Genomic DNA, 16,786 nt, shown 5'->3' with positions numbered 1-16,786 from the left:
GTGGAGTGGCACAGCTCTGCTGTAAATCCACCTTGCATTCATTACGCTTCACTTCACACATAAAACATTTAATCTCATAGTTGGTAGGGACAGGAAGAGAAGCCGGATGGAAGTCTTTTTCATTTGGGTGACCATCTAAACTTCCTTTTTGTGCTGTGCTCAGCTCTCTACAGGAGCAGAAGGACGATCTGCGCAAAAGACTGTCCTACACCACCCACAAGCTGGAGCTGCTGGAGACGGAGTTCGACTCGACGCGGCAGTACCTGGAGACGGAGCTGCGTCGGGCGCAGGAGGAGCTGGAGAAGTTCACCGACAAACTGCGCAGGTGAGAGCTCCTCCCCCCTCAGTGGCCGTTCCCATTTGCAGGCATGGGTGACCCTCAGACTAGATTAAAAAAAACAATGTCCATCATTCACTTAAAGACCCCTTCCAGTCAAAAGGATGACGCCGATACGGATGATGTTAGTGCGTTCTCTTAATGGTATTTCTGTTGCACACTTGTTCAATGGAAAAATGCATTGTCAAATCGGAGTATGAACGCTTTAATTTTGAAAATATTGAGCCTTCAAGACAGCTGTTGACAGAGCTTCTGTTACTTTGTTTCAGTAATATTTTGAGTAATTTGGAAAACAAACACCCAAGGGGTAATCATTTTATTTTGGGTATGCAATTTTCAGGCTTGTGTTAAACAGGGGGGTCCTACAGAAGGGGATGAACCAACTATGACAACGTGTACCCACCATTTTCTCCTCCCATTATTAAAACGTGGAAATGACGTAATGGTAGTGAACATTTTTGCCAAATTCGTGACTCAGTCTCTAGACCAGTGGTTCCCAAACCTTGAAATCAAGCCCTTGATTAGTTGCATCAGGTGTGCTTGAGGTGGAACACATCAAATACCTGGATGCGACTGGGGGTCCCCAAGGAGAGATTTGGAAACCACTGCTCTAGACACGTCATAACCCCTAGCAACAGTTTTTTCCTAAAAGCAGCAGCAGCGAACATTTGAAAACAATGGTAGTGAAGTAGCTAAGGTATTATTATTGCTATAACAGTGCCATGCAATTCAGTTCCATCTGGGAGATATGTGTGGCCCTGTGCAAAATTGGCAGTGCAAGGCCTTTTTCATGAATGCACTGCATACAGGCATGACACCCATGCATACCTTTTGCACACAAAGGGTCTACCTTTAAAGGCAAAAAAATCCCTGCCTGGCACAAGACCCACACAGGTGCAAGGCCCTGTGTGACCGCTCCATTCGACCTCCCACAGCAGTGGGCCTGGTGTCATTGTCTACAGTGCCACAGAAAAGTTGTGCACTGTATATAAGTGGGTGCAGGGCATTGATAAAGATAGAGATGTGCCAAAGCAGTTCCCTGATAAGACTGATTTTCAGTGCCCATTTTCCAGATGGCTACTTCAAAAGCCTGATTCAAGAATCTTATTTAACAGACTGACAGTGTAACCATTGATTTATCCAATGGATACAATAAACATGAGTCAGCAGGTCAGAGTTAATTTGCTATACATCTATCTAAAACAATCCAAAACTATTTTGCAGTCAGCTCTAACCACTCTGGAGATATCTGTAATTCGCTTGACACTCCAAACTTCACACTAGATGTACATTAGTAATTATAAAAAGAATGTATTGACACTGCTTGCTACAAATCAATACACAAATTCCCAGGGGAATGACATAATTGAATTAATTAAACCCTGGAAGTAAAACAAGTTAACTAGTCATTCATTTGACAAGTGGGCTCCATGTTGATGTCTTAAGGATCAGAGTCTGCTTCAGGTCAGTATTTACACATGACTGAATCATGTCAAGTGTTAATTCCTCCCCATGCCATAATGCAGTGGTACTCAAATCTGGTCCTTGGGTCCATTCAGGCATGGCTTCACCCTTGCCGCCGCCCTACGTGAGGTTGTGAACTGAAGGGTGGGTTTGGATGACCTGTATTCAGTATCAGGGACACTGGCACACATATATTTGACGAATACAAATGACAAAATCGTACAGTCACTTAGTCAGCTTCAAAATAAATTACAAGCTTAACCAATGGAAATTCTGAAATACATTTAGTAAACTATAGGTCACAATGTAACTGTAATAATGTTTCAGTTTATGTATTTGTTTACTATGAGATTTAAAGACTTAAGTAATAATGCTATAGTACATAAATCACTGCATCCAGGATGGAGCCCATTTCTTCTCTGGCTCTCCAAACATTCCCATTTTTCGTGTCCTTTCATAAATGATGGATGCCAAAAACTGGATCAAGAACCAGCATATTAAGTGTCTAAAAGTTCCTGTTATTTCTGGGTCACATTCTCTAGGCAGGTTGAAATACAGATAAATATAACTTGAACCAGCTATAGTTTCTCAAAGTCTTAGCTTCTGCCAAACAGCAAACCACTGAGACAAGCCAAGAGCATAACCAAAGGGACTGTTTAATTTACATACTGAATTTTTTCTTTGCTTTCATAGTACTCCAACCTCAACACTTTACTATCAAGGCAAGGAAAATAAAGAACCGGCATGCAGACATAATTAAAGAGAAATATTTTATTCTGAAGGAATGTTAGAGAGCCAACTGTTTTAACTGAGATTCTGGTACAGAGAACTGGAGTGATTCACATTTAAAATCATAACATGATGCATAATAAAAGCAATTATGATCAGTTAAGCAAGCAGATAATCTCACCATGGAACAATAATATTAAATATGTCAAAAGTCACATTGTTCTACATGAGGGGCTGCACAAATGCCAAATTAACCCTCTATTGTCTGTGACACTGTATGTTTGTCCAGAAGGTTAAAATACTGGGAAAAAAAACTATACCCCTCTACACAACTGCCGTTTTTGAATTTTTGATTGTGTAGGGTTTATAGACAGTTTGTGGGGGGGGGGGGAAACCAGTGGGAAAAATCAAAACAATAAAATCTGAACAAAAACAATCAAATGCCTACACACATTTGGTTCTTTGCCCTCTAATAATGATAATAGTAATGACAACCAAGTCATAGAGTATGCCTATCACTTTGTGATAAGATTGATGCACACATACTACGTAAACTGTAAAATGAGACATAAATGGTTAAGTTTACCCATTTCCATTCATTTATATTCAAATAATTGTATTAAGAGTTTTGTTTTCTCCCACTGTGTGTAAAGGTGCAAACACAGCTCGTTGCATTCATTATACTAATGTGCTGGAATGTCATCAGAAAGAGCGGCAGTCTGAAATTAGGCCCAGTGGGCCACTGAAGCTGAATATGTTGAAATATAGCCAGTATTAATCATGAATCACTCCTAATGGTAAGATTTAATCTGAGGCATGCGTTACAACCATTCCTATCGTTTGATGTCCTAAGGGTGTTTTTTTCATTATGTTATGCATTACTATGCTTATATTGCAAATCGCAAGTTTTTTGCAGGGAATTCTTAAACAACACTTTACTTCAGAGCCTATAATAACTCTCCAACAAAGGCCACAAGCCAGAAAGTTTTTTCAAGTTTATTTTATTGGTAGTATTTTTGCAAATGACGTGTAAATAACTTATTAGGGTATTTTCTTTGCTGCATTTTATGCATTTTTCCTGCTTCTGGGATTTAGTCAAATGGTACTGCATATGATCCATGAAAACCATTGATTGCCTTTTGAATAGATTATTAAACATGCGCACATTGCATGGTAAAGCCCCTAAATTAGCAATCTGCTCGATGATGACCTGGGCCAAATGCCTTAGACGTGGTCTGGGCAGGCCAGTGGTCAATGGCACAAATAACAGACTGGACTGACCTGAAAATTTTGACGAGCTGCTAAAACTGCACAGCACCACATTGAGTGACACACCCCCAGCAGTGGCTTCCCTCCCACTTCGACGCACGGCGAGTCACAAAATTATCAAGTCACACAGGCACGTCAAAATATATGGTGAAAATACCATTTCGCCAGTGGGCCAGCCGGAAACTAGAGCCCAGAGTCTGAGAAGGATGACCCCTGGTAGTTAGGCCCTGTATTTACAAATGGTTTGCAACTGTGCTTATACATGTTCTCTCTTTTCCCATGGCTCAGGATACAGAACAGTTATGCAGCTCTGCAGAGGATCAATCAGGACCTGGAAGATAAAATCCACAGGGCGGTAAGTGGCTCAGTTAAACTGTAAAAACTGAGCACTCTGGTCCAGACCACAGCCAATCAGCGCCCAGCCACGTATTGTGATGTCGCACATGAGGGGGTCAGTGGAAATGGAAAACTGGCTGACTGCTCTATTTACAGCAGTGCAACTTCAATGCTACAAGCTGCTGCTTGTCTGCACAGCTGGGTGTCCAATAAGTCACAGTGTGCCTGCTGCTATATTCCCACGGCTAATGTGCAATGTGACAGTAAATCAGGACGGGCTGAATTCTGAATTGGCTACACCCCTGGAATCATCCCTTGGGAGGATCACTCTTGAGACCCAGAAGTAACATTGCCTAAGTCTTAAATGGCAGTCCAATCAATGAGGGGTGGATGAAATACATACCGATTAGCTCCTCCCCCTTGATTTTTCACAAGGGAAAGAGCTTGCAACACAGTTGACTTTTGAGCTCAGTTAACCTGCTGTTAGTGGAAAATTGCTGGTCACTGGTTGCTACTTATGTGGAGTAACAAATAATAGAGTCATAGAGTCATGATGAACAGAAAATATACTGTGAAAGTTTTAGCGCTGTAGGCAGGTAATTATTTTCCATTTAAATGAACTTTGTACAAATGTAGAACGATCAAACAGAATTGTTTTCATTTTTTTTACTATTGGGAAAAACCAATAGAAAATTATTTTAGTGATGGCAGCTAACCAGCCAGCAATATACATTTATTAGGGTTTCCTTTTGGTTCTTGGGTACTATAAATGTGTGTTTAAAGTTCCTGGTGTACAAATACATACAAGAAATGTGGTAAGCTTAACCAACATCAAGGAGGAGATGCAGATGAGCGTATTTCATTTTCAAATGGCTTTACTCATTCCACGCTTTAATGAGCATTCATTCGTGGGAAGTTGATATTACTTGACTCCATTTGGATTGCACAAGGGTCAGGCCATTTCACAGCCAATGGGGCATACAGTACATCCCAGAGAACCAACTGTTCCCTAATTTTATTAACTTTCCAGGCCCTGGAGGGTCAGGGCATTGAGATTAATTTGGCCCGAAACATCCCAAAAGATAGTACACCATTGTAAGAATCATCCCTATCAGCAATGTGCTGAAGCCATACTGCTTTATACACCAGTCACACTTTTGTGGCATTGGACTATTTAGATTCTCAGCAGATGTCGTTATAAAACTTCTCACATTTTTCTGCTTTTTCTGCTCTGCTATATTTCCACTGTCACAGATGACATTGAATGCTCTTCTCAAGGGGATAACACCCTAGAATCCCATTTCACACGAACCACGCCTCTGCGGTCCCAAGTCCCAAATTTCACATGCTTAAGCTGTCAGCCAATCCACACGAGTGCTTGGGTCCGTTGGGGAGAGTGGCTTTCACTAATTTAGCTGCATTAACCTTGACCTTGTGGAGTCAGGCACCCAGAAGGCAGTGGACACTGGGACCTATTTGTTCGTCTCAATTCTTGAAGCGCACTTAGCTGAAGGCAAGGCACAGAGTTAATATTTCATTGTTCCAGCTGGGCGGATCAGATGCGGCCCGGTTGCCAGAGATGGGTTTGGCAGATTAAGGGAGCATGAGAAAGAGCTGCTTCAGTAAACGCTTTGGCTTCCTGTGTCGATTTCCAATGCTGCCTGACAGCACGAGGAAAAGAGGTGAACTGCAATGTTCACTACGAATTGAGCCCTGGTCTCAGACTTTGGAATTAGAAAGTAGAAGGAAGGATTAAGGCAGAGATTTGTAAAGAGCACAAGTTTTCTGAAGTGGAGTTGAGTGTTATAAGGAAGCCTGTGAGAGGCTGCCACAGGCAGTGATATTTGCCAGTTACATTGGTCATTTATAGGCTGTAGAAGAAAGGCTTTGCACAGTTGGCCACACAATAGTTAATTAAAAAAGGGGTAACCATTCTGTGATAAGGAAATCCATGCCTTGATAGCATTTCCCATTGACAGCTTTAAAAAAACAACAGTCATTGGCATTATCAACCAAAGATTACCCTCTCAGGAAAAAGCCACAAACAGAACGGGGTATGCAATATCACTTCATTGCCAAAAGTTGTTCTTTAAAATGTCATACACATTTAAAAGCATTGCAGTATCATGAAAGGTAATGCAGTGAAATATTAATAATTATATTTTAGAGGAGGCTGTTGTCTACAGAAACCTATTATGGCCTAAAGGTCAGTGGATTTCTTTTTGTAAATTAATGTACACTGTGAGTTCTCCTTTGTTCTGTTATGTCTGTTAGTGTAGTGCCTCTGTAATCTGTAGCTGTCACAGCCCCAAAGTCATGCTCATCGGTGTAAGAGATGTTCGCCTTCAGTTGACCGGAGTTTGTTCGGCACGGTTCAGGGACTTTTAAAAACAGACAGGTGACTTTGCGCTCATCGCCTCTGACATTTCCTCCTCATAAATGTTGAATGAGGCAGACAGAGCTTTGTGTGTCATCATTCTCTCCACCCGCTGTCCCTGGCATTCACACCGGCCAATCAAAACCTGACACCAGATCTTCTTCGCTCAAGCGCCACTGAAAACATTACAGCAATATTTTGATGACAGAGAGTTCTCCAGATGTCAGTCAGCCATGGAATATTTTACAAGTAAACTTCCTCTTATATTAGATAAACAAAGCGAGAAGTGGACTTGATATTTATGGGCCTTACTGCCCCAGGGAAGGCATTGGTGACATTTACAAACAGACCTATTGTATTCCTGGAGGCACTTCAGAAAAAGAAAAAGCAATCAAATATTAATGTTGTTTTCTGAGGCAGCAGTAGCGGTGGTGAATTAGTGCTAAGCCACAGAGAGGGGTGGAGCACAACCACCAGAGGGAAAATCTAGCCCTGTCTCAGCAAAACCTCGCAGAACTGTGAAAATGGCAGCGAATGAGCTCACTGCAGACGAGCGTGGACGATGAAATCAGAACCGGACAAATGTCACTGAGGACCGCGGGGGAACACAACACTGCTCTCCTCCTGCCAGAGCATTTCTCCATGCTGAGCCATGACTGGTGCACGCAAGTGTTTAATAGCTGCCATTTTTAGTGCTGTGCTCCTTTACGGCTTACAAAAACATTATGAGTCAGTGACAAGACCACACTGAGATTTAACCTGGCTTTTCTTAGATGGGAGTCGGCCATGAAAGTGGTTTGTCACATTGTGTAATCTTCCCTCTAATTGTTTTGCATACGGTCTATGATCAACATCGTTCAGCTCAGAAAGTTTGTTTATCCCTCTGTAAATGATTAATATTCCAAAGCTCCATCAGATGCCAAGTAGTTTTATTGGATCAGTCAGTTCTGCCATATAGTGAAGTTTGCAGACGCAAGCCGATACTGCAGAATTTGACATTACCTCGTAAGAATCAATACGCATATGAATAGTTCCCCTGTTTGGAGACCTTTGGTCTTTGGCATAGCAAGCTTTCTCCTGCTGGGCAGTGAGGCTGGTGAGGACTATGATTTGGCTCCCACAAACCACGCAATTGCTTGGGGCCCCTTTGGGGGCTGCCTGCTGGCTACAAGTGGTAGCCTAGTGTGTTAAAACTGTTTTCTGCAAGCATCAGGTGGATACCCAAAAATTACAACATTTACAGCCAGCCCTTTTTGCTGCTTTTTTTTTTTTGTTTCGTGAACTGCTTCTCCTGCTTCTGGTCGCCTTATTGATGTAAGAAGCCTTGTTTCCAGGTGAGCATAGCCTATGTAACGAAAAGTTCTGCTTCATTCTTCTAGCAAGTGAGTTTATTAGGCTACAACCAAAAAATGGCAAACAAAATAAATATGTGGCTTTTTTTGTATTTTTATCACCAGCTGTTTCTTTTTTTATTGCCGTATTGATGTGGGATGTTGTCTTTGAATCGTTTGTCTGTCTACTAAATTTTCATTCATGCTTGCAAATTTCCATTCATATGATTGCAAAGCCCCATTTTCAGAAGCCATTACTCCAGTGTATTGACAACACACTGTTACTTTATCCTAGTATTTATGCTAATGTGTTACTCCAAAGTTTACTAGAAAACATCACTTCTGAAACTGGAAAACAAGAAGAAAATGTTAAAATGAGCAAAACAACATAAAGATTGACCGGTAGATGATTGGAATAGAGTATTGTGGATGGCATCCCAGAGCTGTCTCTTCACTGTTGCACATGAAACGAATGTTTGGCAAGTGCTTCAATGCTGCTGCCAGCTGAGGACCTGTGAGGTGTCTGTTTCTCAAACTAGACTCTGATGTACTTGTCCTATTGCACAGTTGTGCATCTGGGCCTTCCACTTTTCTTTCTAGCCTGGTTAGATGCATTTTTCTCTCTTCCTCTTTCTCTTTTCTCACAGTAGTGCACACCTTTGTATGAAATCTTCAGCTTCTTTGTCATCTCACGCATGGAATAGCCTTCATCTCTAAAAAGAACAATTTTCTCACAAGTTTCTAGAGAAAGCTGTTTCTCTTTGCCATTTTTTTAAACCACAAATTGAACTTTGGAAATGCCAGTGTACTAGATACTGTAGCAACTGAAATATATATTTTTTATAAATATTTTAATTATTAATAAAACAGCACAATTCTTTTCAATTGTGTCCCACTGAAGATACCTGGAAGAAATTTTCTGGCACTGATCAAAAAAAAAGAATCATCTTCATGAATTTTGGCATTTCATTATGTCTAGTGCCCATTAGGCTGGTGGTAACTGTAATGAGTCAAGGTGTGCAACAGGTGTGCACTGGTATGTTATTCACATATATACATTTGTATGTGTGATTATGGCCTAAGACGCATCATCCATAAACCTGACACGACAAAACCAGGGAGTGTGCACACTTCCCAGGATTCTGAAAATAGACATCACTTGCTATACTCTATTTAATTAATATACTTTTCACATGATATTTCATTTTGACATTTAGCATAAGATGTTATTCAGAGAAAGCTACAGCAACTACATTTTCATATACAGGCCAACCAATGTTATAGTATTTCTCTGAACAGCAGCACCACAGCTGGGAATTGAACCCACAACCTACTGGTTACAAAACCAATTCCCTAAACCTTTATACTGCACCACCACCTATTTTTGTTATGGAAGGATTCGTGTACATAGAATCAATATTTCAGAATTTTTGAAAACAATATGAGAGGCATGGATGCCAGTTACACCTCACAAATCATCCCTTAATGTAAGCACAAGCTTTCTGTGTGGCCAAGCGCAGCATGAAATGACATCTGACAGGAATGACAGCCTCTAGGGACAAGCCTATTAGTGACTCCAAGGTCTGCTGGAATGAGTCTGGTGAAGAACAAAAGGAGGGCTGTCACCCTTATAGACAGAGATAAGAAAGAGGGACTGATCAAGTGTGTGGTATTGCAGGTTCACTTAAACTGGGATTTGCAGTGCCCTCCATAATGTCTGGGACAAAGACATACGTTTTCTTGATTTGGCTCTGTACTTCACCCTTTTAGATTTGTAATCAAACAATTCACATGTGATTAAAGCAAAGATTCTGAGTTTTTATTAAAGGGTATTATTATACATTTTGGTTTCACCATGCAGAAATTACAGAACTTTTGGCCCCCCATAGCCCCCCATTTCAGGGCACCATAATGTTTGGGAAGGATTAAGGTCATATAAATGAAAGTAGTCATGTTTAGTACCTTGCATGAAATGAAGTCCGTGACCCATAGACATCACCAGGTGTTAAGTATCTGGTGATGCTCTTCCAGGCTTGTACTGCAGCCATCTTCAGCTCCTGCTTGTTTTTGGGGCTAATTGCCTTAAGGTTTCTCTTCATCATAAGAAAGACATGCTCAATTGAGTTCTGATTGGGTTATTGACTTGGCCAATCAAGAATTTTCCAGTTTTTTTGCTTAGAAAATTTTGTTTTAGCAGTTTAGCAATGTTTGGGCTCATTGTTTTGTTGTTGGATGAACTACTGTCCAATGAGTTTGAATGCCTTTGCTTGAACTTGAGGAGATAAGAAGCTTCTGTATACTAAATAATTGATTCTGCTGTTGCTATCAGCAGTTCCATCAGCAATGAAGACAAGTGAGCCAGTACCTGTGGCAGCCATCCATGCTCAAACCATAACACCCACGCCACCATATTTCACAAATGAGCTTCTATGCTTTGGATCTTGGGCAATTCCTTTTGGCCTCCACACTTGTTTTTTTTTTTTTTTTTTTCTGCAATAAGGTTTTCAGCTGCGTTACTGGCCTGTAAAAATGTGAAATCTTAATGTAACTAGCCTTGTTTAAAAAGGATACATTTAAAACAATACATTTTAAAAATAGATCTTCATTAACCCAATCATTAATTATCATTAAATTAATTGACTTTGATCACTGCAAAATCCTTTCAGCCCCCCCCCCCCCCCCCATTTAGGAGAATAGGAGAATAATAGACGATTGTGAATGTCTTGTGAATTGCTGTTGTTTTAAAGCCCTTGTCACCTTGCTTCCTCTTATATTTGTGCGCCACCAAACTAAATAGCAAGGGAAAGATTGAGATTGGACTAAAATCTATTGATCGTGCCCCTTATTTCTGAAGGGACCAGATGAGCTCAAATGCTTATCGCGGTCATGGCTGTTTCACCCCAACCTCAAACTGCCCCCCCCCCTCACCCCCCACCTCTCACCCCACCCCAACTCACAAAGCAATTACACGATCAAAGATGGGACACGATCGATGCCACAAGCAATTTGTCTGGCTATGAAACCTTGTTAAAGAACTATTAATCCCAGCCGGGTGAGAATATCTCACCAATCACATAGTGTAAAGAGCTCTCATTTGGCAAAGGCTCCCATTAAAGTGGTGGAACACAACATATAAACAATTTTTCACTGGAAGGCTGCATAAGAAGGAAGCAATCAAGCAGATCTATTTCAGGCCACCTCTGACTTATACTTTACTGCCTACTCTACATAAATGGAGAAGATTATCTAGCATTTGCTGTAATGGCAGATACTGTAATAGATGAAAACAAGCCCCACCTTCAGCAAAGAGGGAAATACATTGTAAATTAGGACACTCTCCAATCATTTTTCAATCAGTATTGGATATGGGAGAACATGGGACACTGAAAAGGAACAACCTGCCACCACAAAATTTGGAAGGGGGCATGGTTTGTACACATTCCTTCAGCTCACTGTTTGTAGTTGTAATGTTACTATGTTATTATGTCCCCAAGTTGTACTGAGAACAACTAACTCTGCTCTCCACTACCTGAAAACCTGGCTGCCCTCCATCTCTACAGCAAAGACAGACTATTTGCACACGATTCACTTGGGTGCCTTGACTGAGAAACCAGACACTTAAGAATGGGAGAAAATGGAAAGGAGTGGGATATCAAAGGATGTAAATGAAAAGCTTCTGCTCTTTGTTGACATTGTAGTTCAACACAGTTCAAAAGACTTTGGTTGTAATGAGAAATATATATTTTTTAATTATGGAGGATTGTTCCCAACTGAGGGGGGTGGGGCCTATATTATATTACTAATCAACTACCCAGAAATGACATAGTTTTATTTAGCTTTTGAAAAATGTATGGATGAACATGCATGAATACATTATATCATGCAAACACATAAATAGATAATACATAGAATGCTGGTACATTTATAAGGCAAATGCGGAAAAAACAAGCACTCCCAGAAATCTTATTTATTTCAGATAGGCAGTATGTCTGTTTGAAAGTTTCGGCTACAAAGCCTTCATCAGGCTGAAAATTTCAAACTGATACGCTGCCTATCAAAAAACAATTAAGATTTTTTTTGTGCTGGTTTTCACTTTTCCATGTTTGAGCCATTTTGTGAACGCACAAGCACCACCCTGAAGTAATATTAGCCTATACTGAGTTTCAGTGCACTGTTTTTATTCTTTTTGATTGAAATGTTATTATAGTGGCACACATTCCACTTATCACTACACAGAAGGATATTTAATATGTCTACAGCAATATTATCATAATGTGTAATCATGTATATATATATACATACATTGATGAGAAGTATTCAGTATATGGTACATGTAGCAGTAGTACAGAAATTGTGTTATAAAGACCGATCATGTAAAAAAAGGAAGAATATTAAACCTGACTGCTATGCTTTACCATTGACTATGGTTATTCAGAAAACAAATGTCCTGATGAAAAGTGGCAGCTACCCACACAGGAAAGGCTGGATAATTATTTTATATGAACTGTTAATTAAAAGATTCGGAACAGCCATGGATGTTATTTTTCTCAGACCTCAAAGCTGTACTCTTGCCATAAGATGAGTCTGAGCCACAAGTCCAGACGAAGGCTGGTCTCTCTCGTAATTAAAGCTGATTAATCTCATCCGAAGCAAAGGACAGTCAGTTATTTTCAGACAATCCATAAGCCTCTCGGAAGGGAAATTAATTTGTCTATCCTGACTGTGTCTCCACAGGTGATCGGGGAAATTGATTGCTCCAATATTGCAATGAAAGAAAGTAATGCATGAAAGATCTCTTTCACAAATGCTTGGGGTAAATGGTACATACAAATAATGGCTGGTGTCCCTTTGGTTACACGGCTGTAAAAGCAATTTATACAGCCGACGCACAATGGACCATTCTGAATCAATTTGAATCCATTATGTGCAATGATTATTCCATAATAATTTATTCATCTGTAACTGTACTGTTTCTTTACATCAGTGATAGTCACGTGAATTAGTATATAATTTACTTAATACCAACTGTTTGCAATACTAATTTTCTGTTTATTTTCATCCCTAAATACCAACAGCCATACATTACAAATATAAATATTTGAGATGAACCACCACCAACTAAATAATGTTTCCATACAGCAAGGGGATACATATGCAATGTATAATAATAGCTTATTTTTTCTATTTCCCCAATGTAAATGCTTCCCCTTGCATTAAATGTATCATTCTAATTCTCAAATCGCTGTATTTTATTGAGTATTTAATTTGTGTTTTTACAGTGCTTGCTGTTTTACTTTGTTATTCACAAATCTAAATACATCCATAATTTCAAATTTGATGCATAACCTTATGAGACGGGTCAATTTAAATCTGAAAATGATTTGACAGCTAGTTCCCTTTTCAAAACTGTCTTGGAATTAAAAGGACTATGTGTGACCAATCACAATTGTTGTCAGACACCATTACTGGATTGCATTTGAAGTGTGCCTCCTTGTGATTAGAGTTCTTTTTGATGTTGTGCAATGGTATTTTAAACTGAAAATGTATCCTTTGATGGGAAACAGGTTTAGATAAACTGAAGGGCTACAAGACGTTCCACACAATAATTTTTTTATAGTCTTTAAAACGTGAAAGTGCCTTGAAGGTCATTAAGTATAATATTGTGTGTGTGTGTATGCGTGTGTGTGCTTCTGCGTGCATGCATGTAATTCATCTGATACAGTATTGCTGTCTCACTCCAGTCTGTACAAATCCCCTCAGATACATCAAATAGCGGAACTATCTGAGTGGCAAAGGAATGTGTGTAGTCTTACCTGGTGCTACTGGACTGGGATTAATTTAATGATATCTTGGTTATCTGACTCCAAAATAATGTTTTAACCTTTCCTCTGTGCTAACAGTTATACATAGAAGAAGACTGCAAATGATCCACCAGTAGCATGGCTCCATACAGATCGCTATCTATCTTGGTAGACGTGGATGTGCCTCTGGCTTGTGTAGCCTGCATAGATAGAATTTTGTATCTTGCAATGACACTAGTGTATATGTGAGTGACTGCAGGGTGCAGATATCCTGAGTTCTATGTGTAGGTTAGGACCTTAAAACTGCTAGTTCTGCAGTAATAAGTTTCAAAGAGGAATGCCAGGTTAAAGTGAATGCAGTTTATTGTGCAGTGTGTTTAATAATGGCACTATACTATGGTGCAAAATGTGCATGTGGTGGAATTGCTATACACGAATGGCATGCAGGAGACTGCTGACTCGTTCCCTCGAACCATTCCATTTTTCTCCTTATATACCCATGGATCAAAGAAAAGCCCCAAGTCATCAAAGAAAGACACAATCACAACAACACTGTTATTATTGATCCTGCTTGTCTGATCTCTGTAAGCCTATCAAACTGTGTTAACCTTTGTAGTACAGCTGGGTGCTGACTCATAAGTAACTTGCATTACCCATTGTTCACTTTTGAATGGTGTTCTTTAGTCAGCAACCCACCGTACTGCACCATAAAACACATCTGAAAGATAACTTAAGGTTTACATAATGCTGATCCAGTAGAATATTTAGCAGCTGGCATTGTACTGTTTCTCTTTATCAAACCCTGCTGACTCCCTGTCAGCACAGTAAACACAGTCTGTTTTCCTTTGGGGGTCTGATAAGAGGCACGCCTCTGTAAACCACCTAAGTCCTAAGGCCTCCCTTTTTGAAGGGGCACTGACTGTGCTTAGGCATAGTGTTAATGAGAGTTGATCTGCGTTCATGTTCTATCATTTTCCATTGCTTCAACTAAGGGATGTGTTTACTAGTTTCCTGCATTAAGAAAATCTGACTGAAAATCTGTGGAGGTGAATAGCTTTCTAGTACTTTATTCCTGTAATAATAATAATAATAATAATAATAATAATAATAACTGTCTTTGAAAGACTGACCAAGCAAGATAAAAAACAGTTGAGAGTTGATTTATCCATAGCTCTGCAATGAATGTTTGGAAAAAAAGAAAGTAAATCAACTCTAAAATGTTTGTCATATTCTTTAAAAGGCACAAAACAAAATAGAATCTTCCAACCAGAATGGTTGATTCTAATCTGAGTGCTTTAGAGGGATTTCTGTCTTCAGTCAGATTTATTTCAGACAGATTTACAGTCAGATAATACAGACCATACCTAGCAGACCTGTCCCTGTAGGTGGGTCTGCAGGGGCCAGGCCTGCCCACTTTGAATTATGCCCCCCCCCCCCCTCCCACCATACAATATATATATATTGTCAGATCATTTTCAGTCCTCCCCCCTGCCCCATCCACTTGACGTTATAGTAGTTTATACAATCTTGGCATTTTGTCTGAATCACCTCGGTAGTCTTTTGTCTTAGAAGCGCCGATGCTCACAAGCATAAACAAGTTCTCTGTGAAACCACTTTACGTATTTACAACAATACAGAACGTCTGCAAGAGGCAATTTTCAGTCACTTTAGCATCTGGCTTGTGCGGGAGTGATGGAGTGAACTATAGAGCACTGTTTACCCTGTGGTGGTGAGACTCAAGGACTCATTATATAGTGGAGACAAGTCATTATGTTAGATTTAGGGTTTGAAAATGCTTTGCTAATTATGGATCTCATCAGTATGGGCTGTCTTACACACAAGCTTTCTGAGGTATTGCTCCCCATGTTCTCATTCGCTAAAATTTTTCAATGAAAAGGCAAATTACACCCAAAGGAGTGCCACCACATTAACAATTCCCATTGCGTGTCTGTTGTTTTAATAACCATGCCTTCTCAAACCCATACTCTACAGGCCTTTTAACGAGAAGTAACGCAGTACAGTACAGTAACGTGTTCTCTTATATAAAAATAAGTTGGTGGTTTAAAGCAGAACCTGATATATCCCAGAATTTAAGCATTTTCTGGACATTTGAGTGATTTGTAAAAAGATAAAAGGTAAGTAAGGATTTTACGGCCGATTTTACGGCCGAAAATTAATTAAATTAATTAAAATTAAAATTAGTTTCTCAGTCATATTCTTTAGTGTCCTGATGACATCAGAGGCACGGCTCTGCCACAGCTCGTATCATTTGTGCAGGTGGTATCAGATGGACTATGGCATAAGAAGAGCAAAAAAAAACATGGAGGGCATCACTGTATTTGCCCTGGCTGTAATAATATATTTTACAGCTGACCTCTGGATTCATGCTGCTCCCATAAATCTATTTTTGTTCAGGTGCTTAATTTTTGGATTGTAATACAGCAATTTATGGTTGTACATGGATATTAGCTATATGAATCAGATTTTTTATTTGTTGTAGGTTAGCAAAAATTAATTTCATATCTATTTCTTTATTGACTTTGCGCCTTCAGGTACATAAATAGAATGCTTAACAAGAGACATGACAAGAGGCTATGACAAAAACTTGCTTGGCTATAGCCGTTCAATACTGTGATACTTTTTCAAGCCTCGGGTCAAGCCAAGGTCCAAAGAAAACAATAGCACGACATCAATCCTATTTTGGCTTTTGACATCAATCCTCAGCTGAGATTTCATGTCACTTTTCATGTCAAATTAAAATGCATTTCTCCCTTAAACAGTCTGAGCCAGGGCAAACAATTTGGACAAAAAAAAATTGCGAGAAGTGAGACCTTAATGATGCATATGTATAGCTTACAAAAGCCCTTAATTAAGGTTCAGAATTGTTTAACAATATTTTAAAATGTATTGACTAATTAAAAGTTATGGTCAAAAGTATTCACCTGTGTGTTTTATAGTACCTTCCCTCTCTGCTTCTCAATATCTCAGTGGGTTTGTTCTGTGGTTGTTGATAACAGAGAAAGACCCTAAATCTTCAATGCAATGGCAAGCAAATGTGTATAATCAATGCATTAATGCCCATCCACACTTCCCAAACTGAGCAATTTATAATAATTATATGTGTGTTCAATAAATGAGACAT

General features: G+C 39.6%; 1 protein-coding gene across 1 annotated transcript in view; it reads left to right on the top strand.

Annotated features, from left to right (window-relative positions):
* Window positions 1–16,786, top strand: part of LOC118214143 (brain-enriched guanylate kinase-associated protein) — a 256,035-nt gene that overhangs the window by 223,516 nt on the left and 15,733 nt on the right. Inside the window, exons 7-8 of the mRNA XM_035393776.1 lie at window positions 164–325; window positions 4,088–4,154. Coding sequence (XP_035249667.1) covers window positions 164–325; window positions 4,088–4,154 — 229 coding nt within the window. The remainder of the gene's footprint in view (window positions 1–163; window positions 326–4,087; window positions 4,155–16,786) is intronic.

The sequence above is a fragment of the Anguilla anguilla genome, chromosome 1, assembly GCF_013347855.1.
Source record: "Anguilla anguilla isolate fAngAng1 chromosome 1, fAngAng1.pri, whole genome shotgun sequence".
Classification (NCBI taxonomy): domain Eukaryota; kingdom Metazoa; phylum Chordata; class Actinopteri; order Anguilliformes; family Anguillidae; genus Anguilla; species Anguilla anguilla.
Note: the sequence above shows the minus strand (reverse complement) of the source record. Positions and strands in the feature narration are given on the sequence as shown.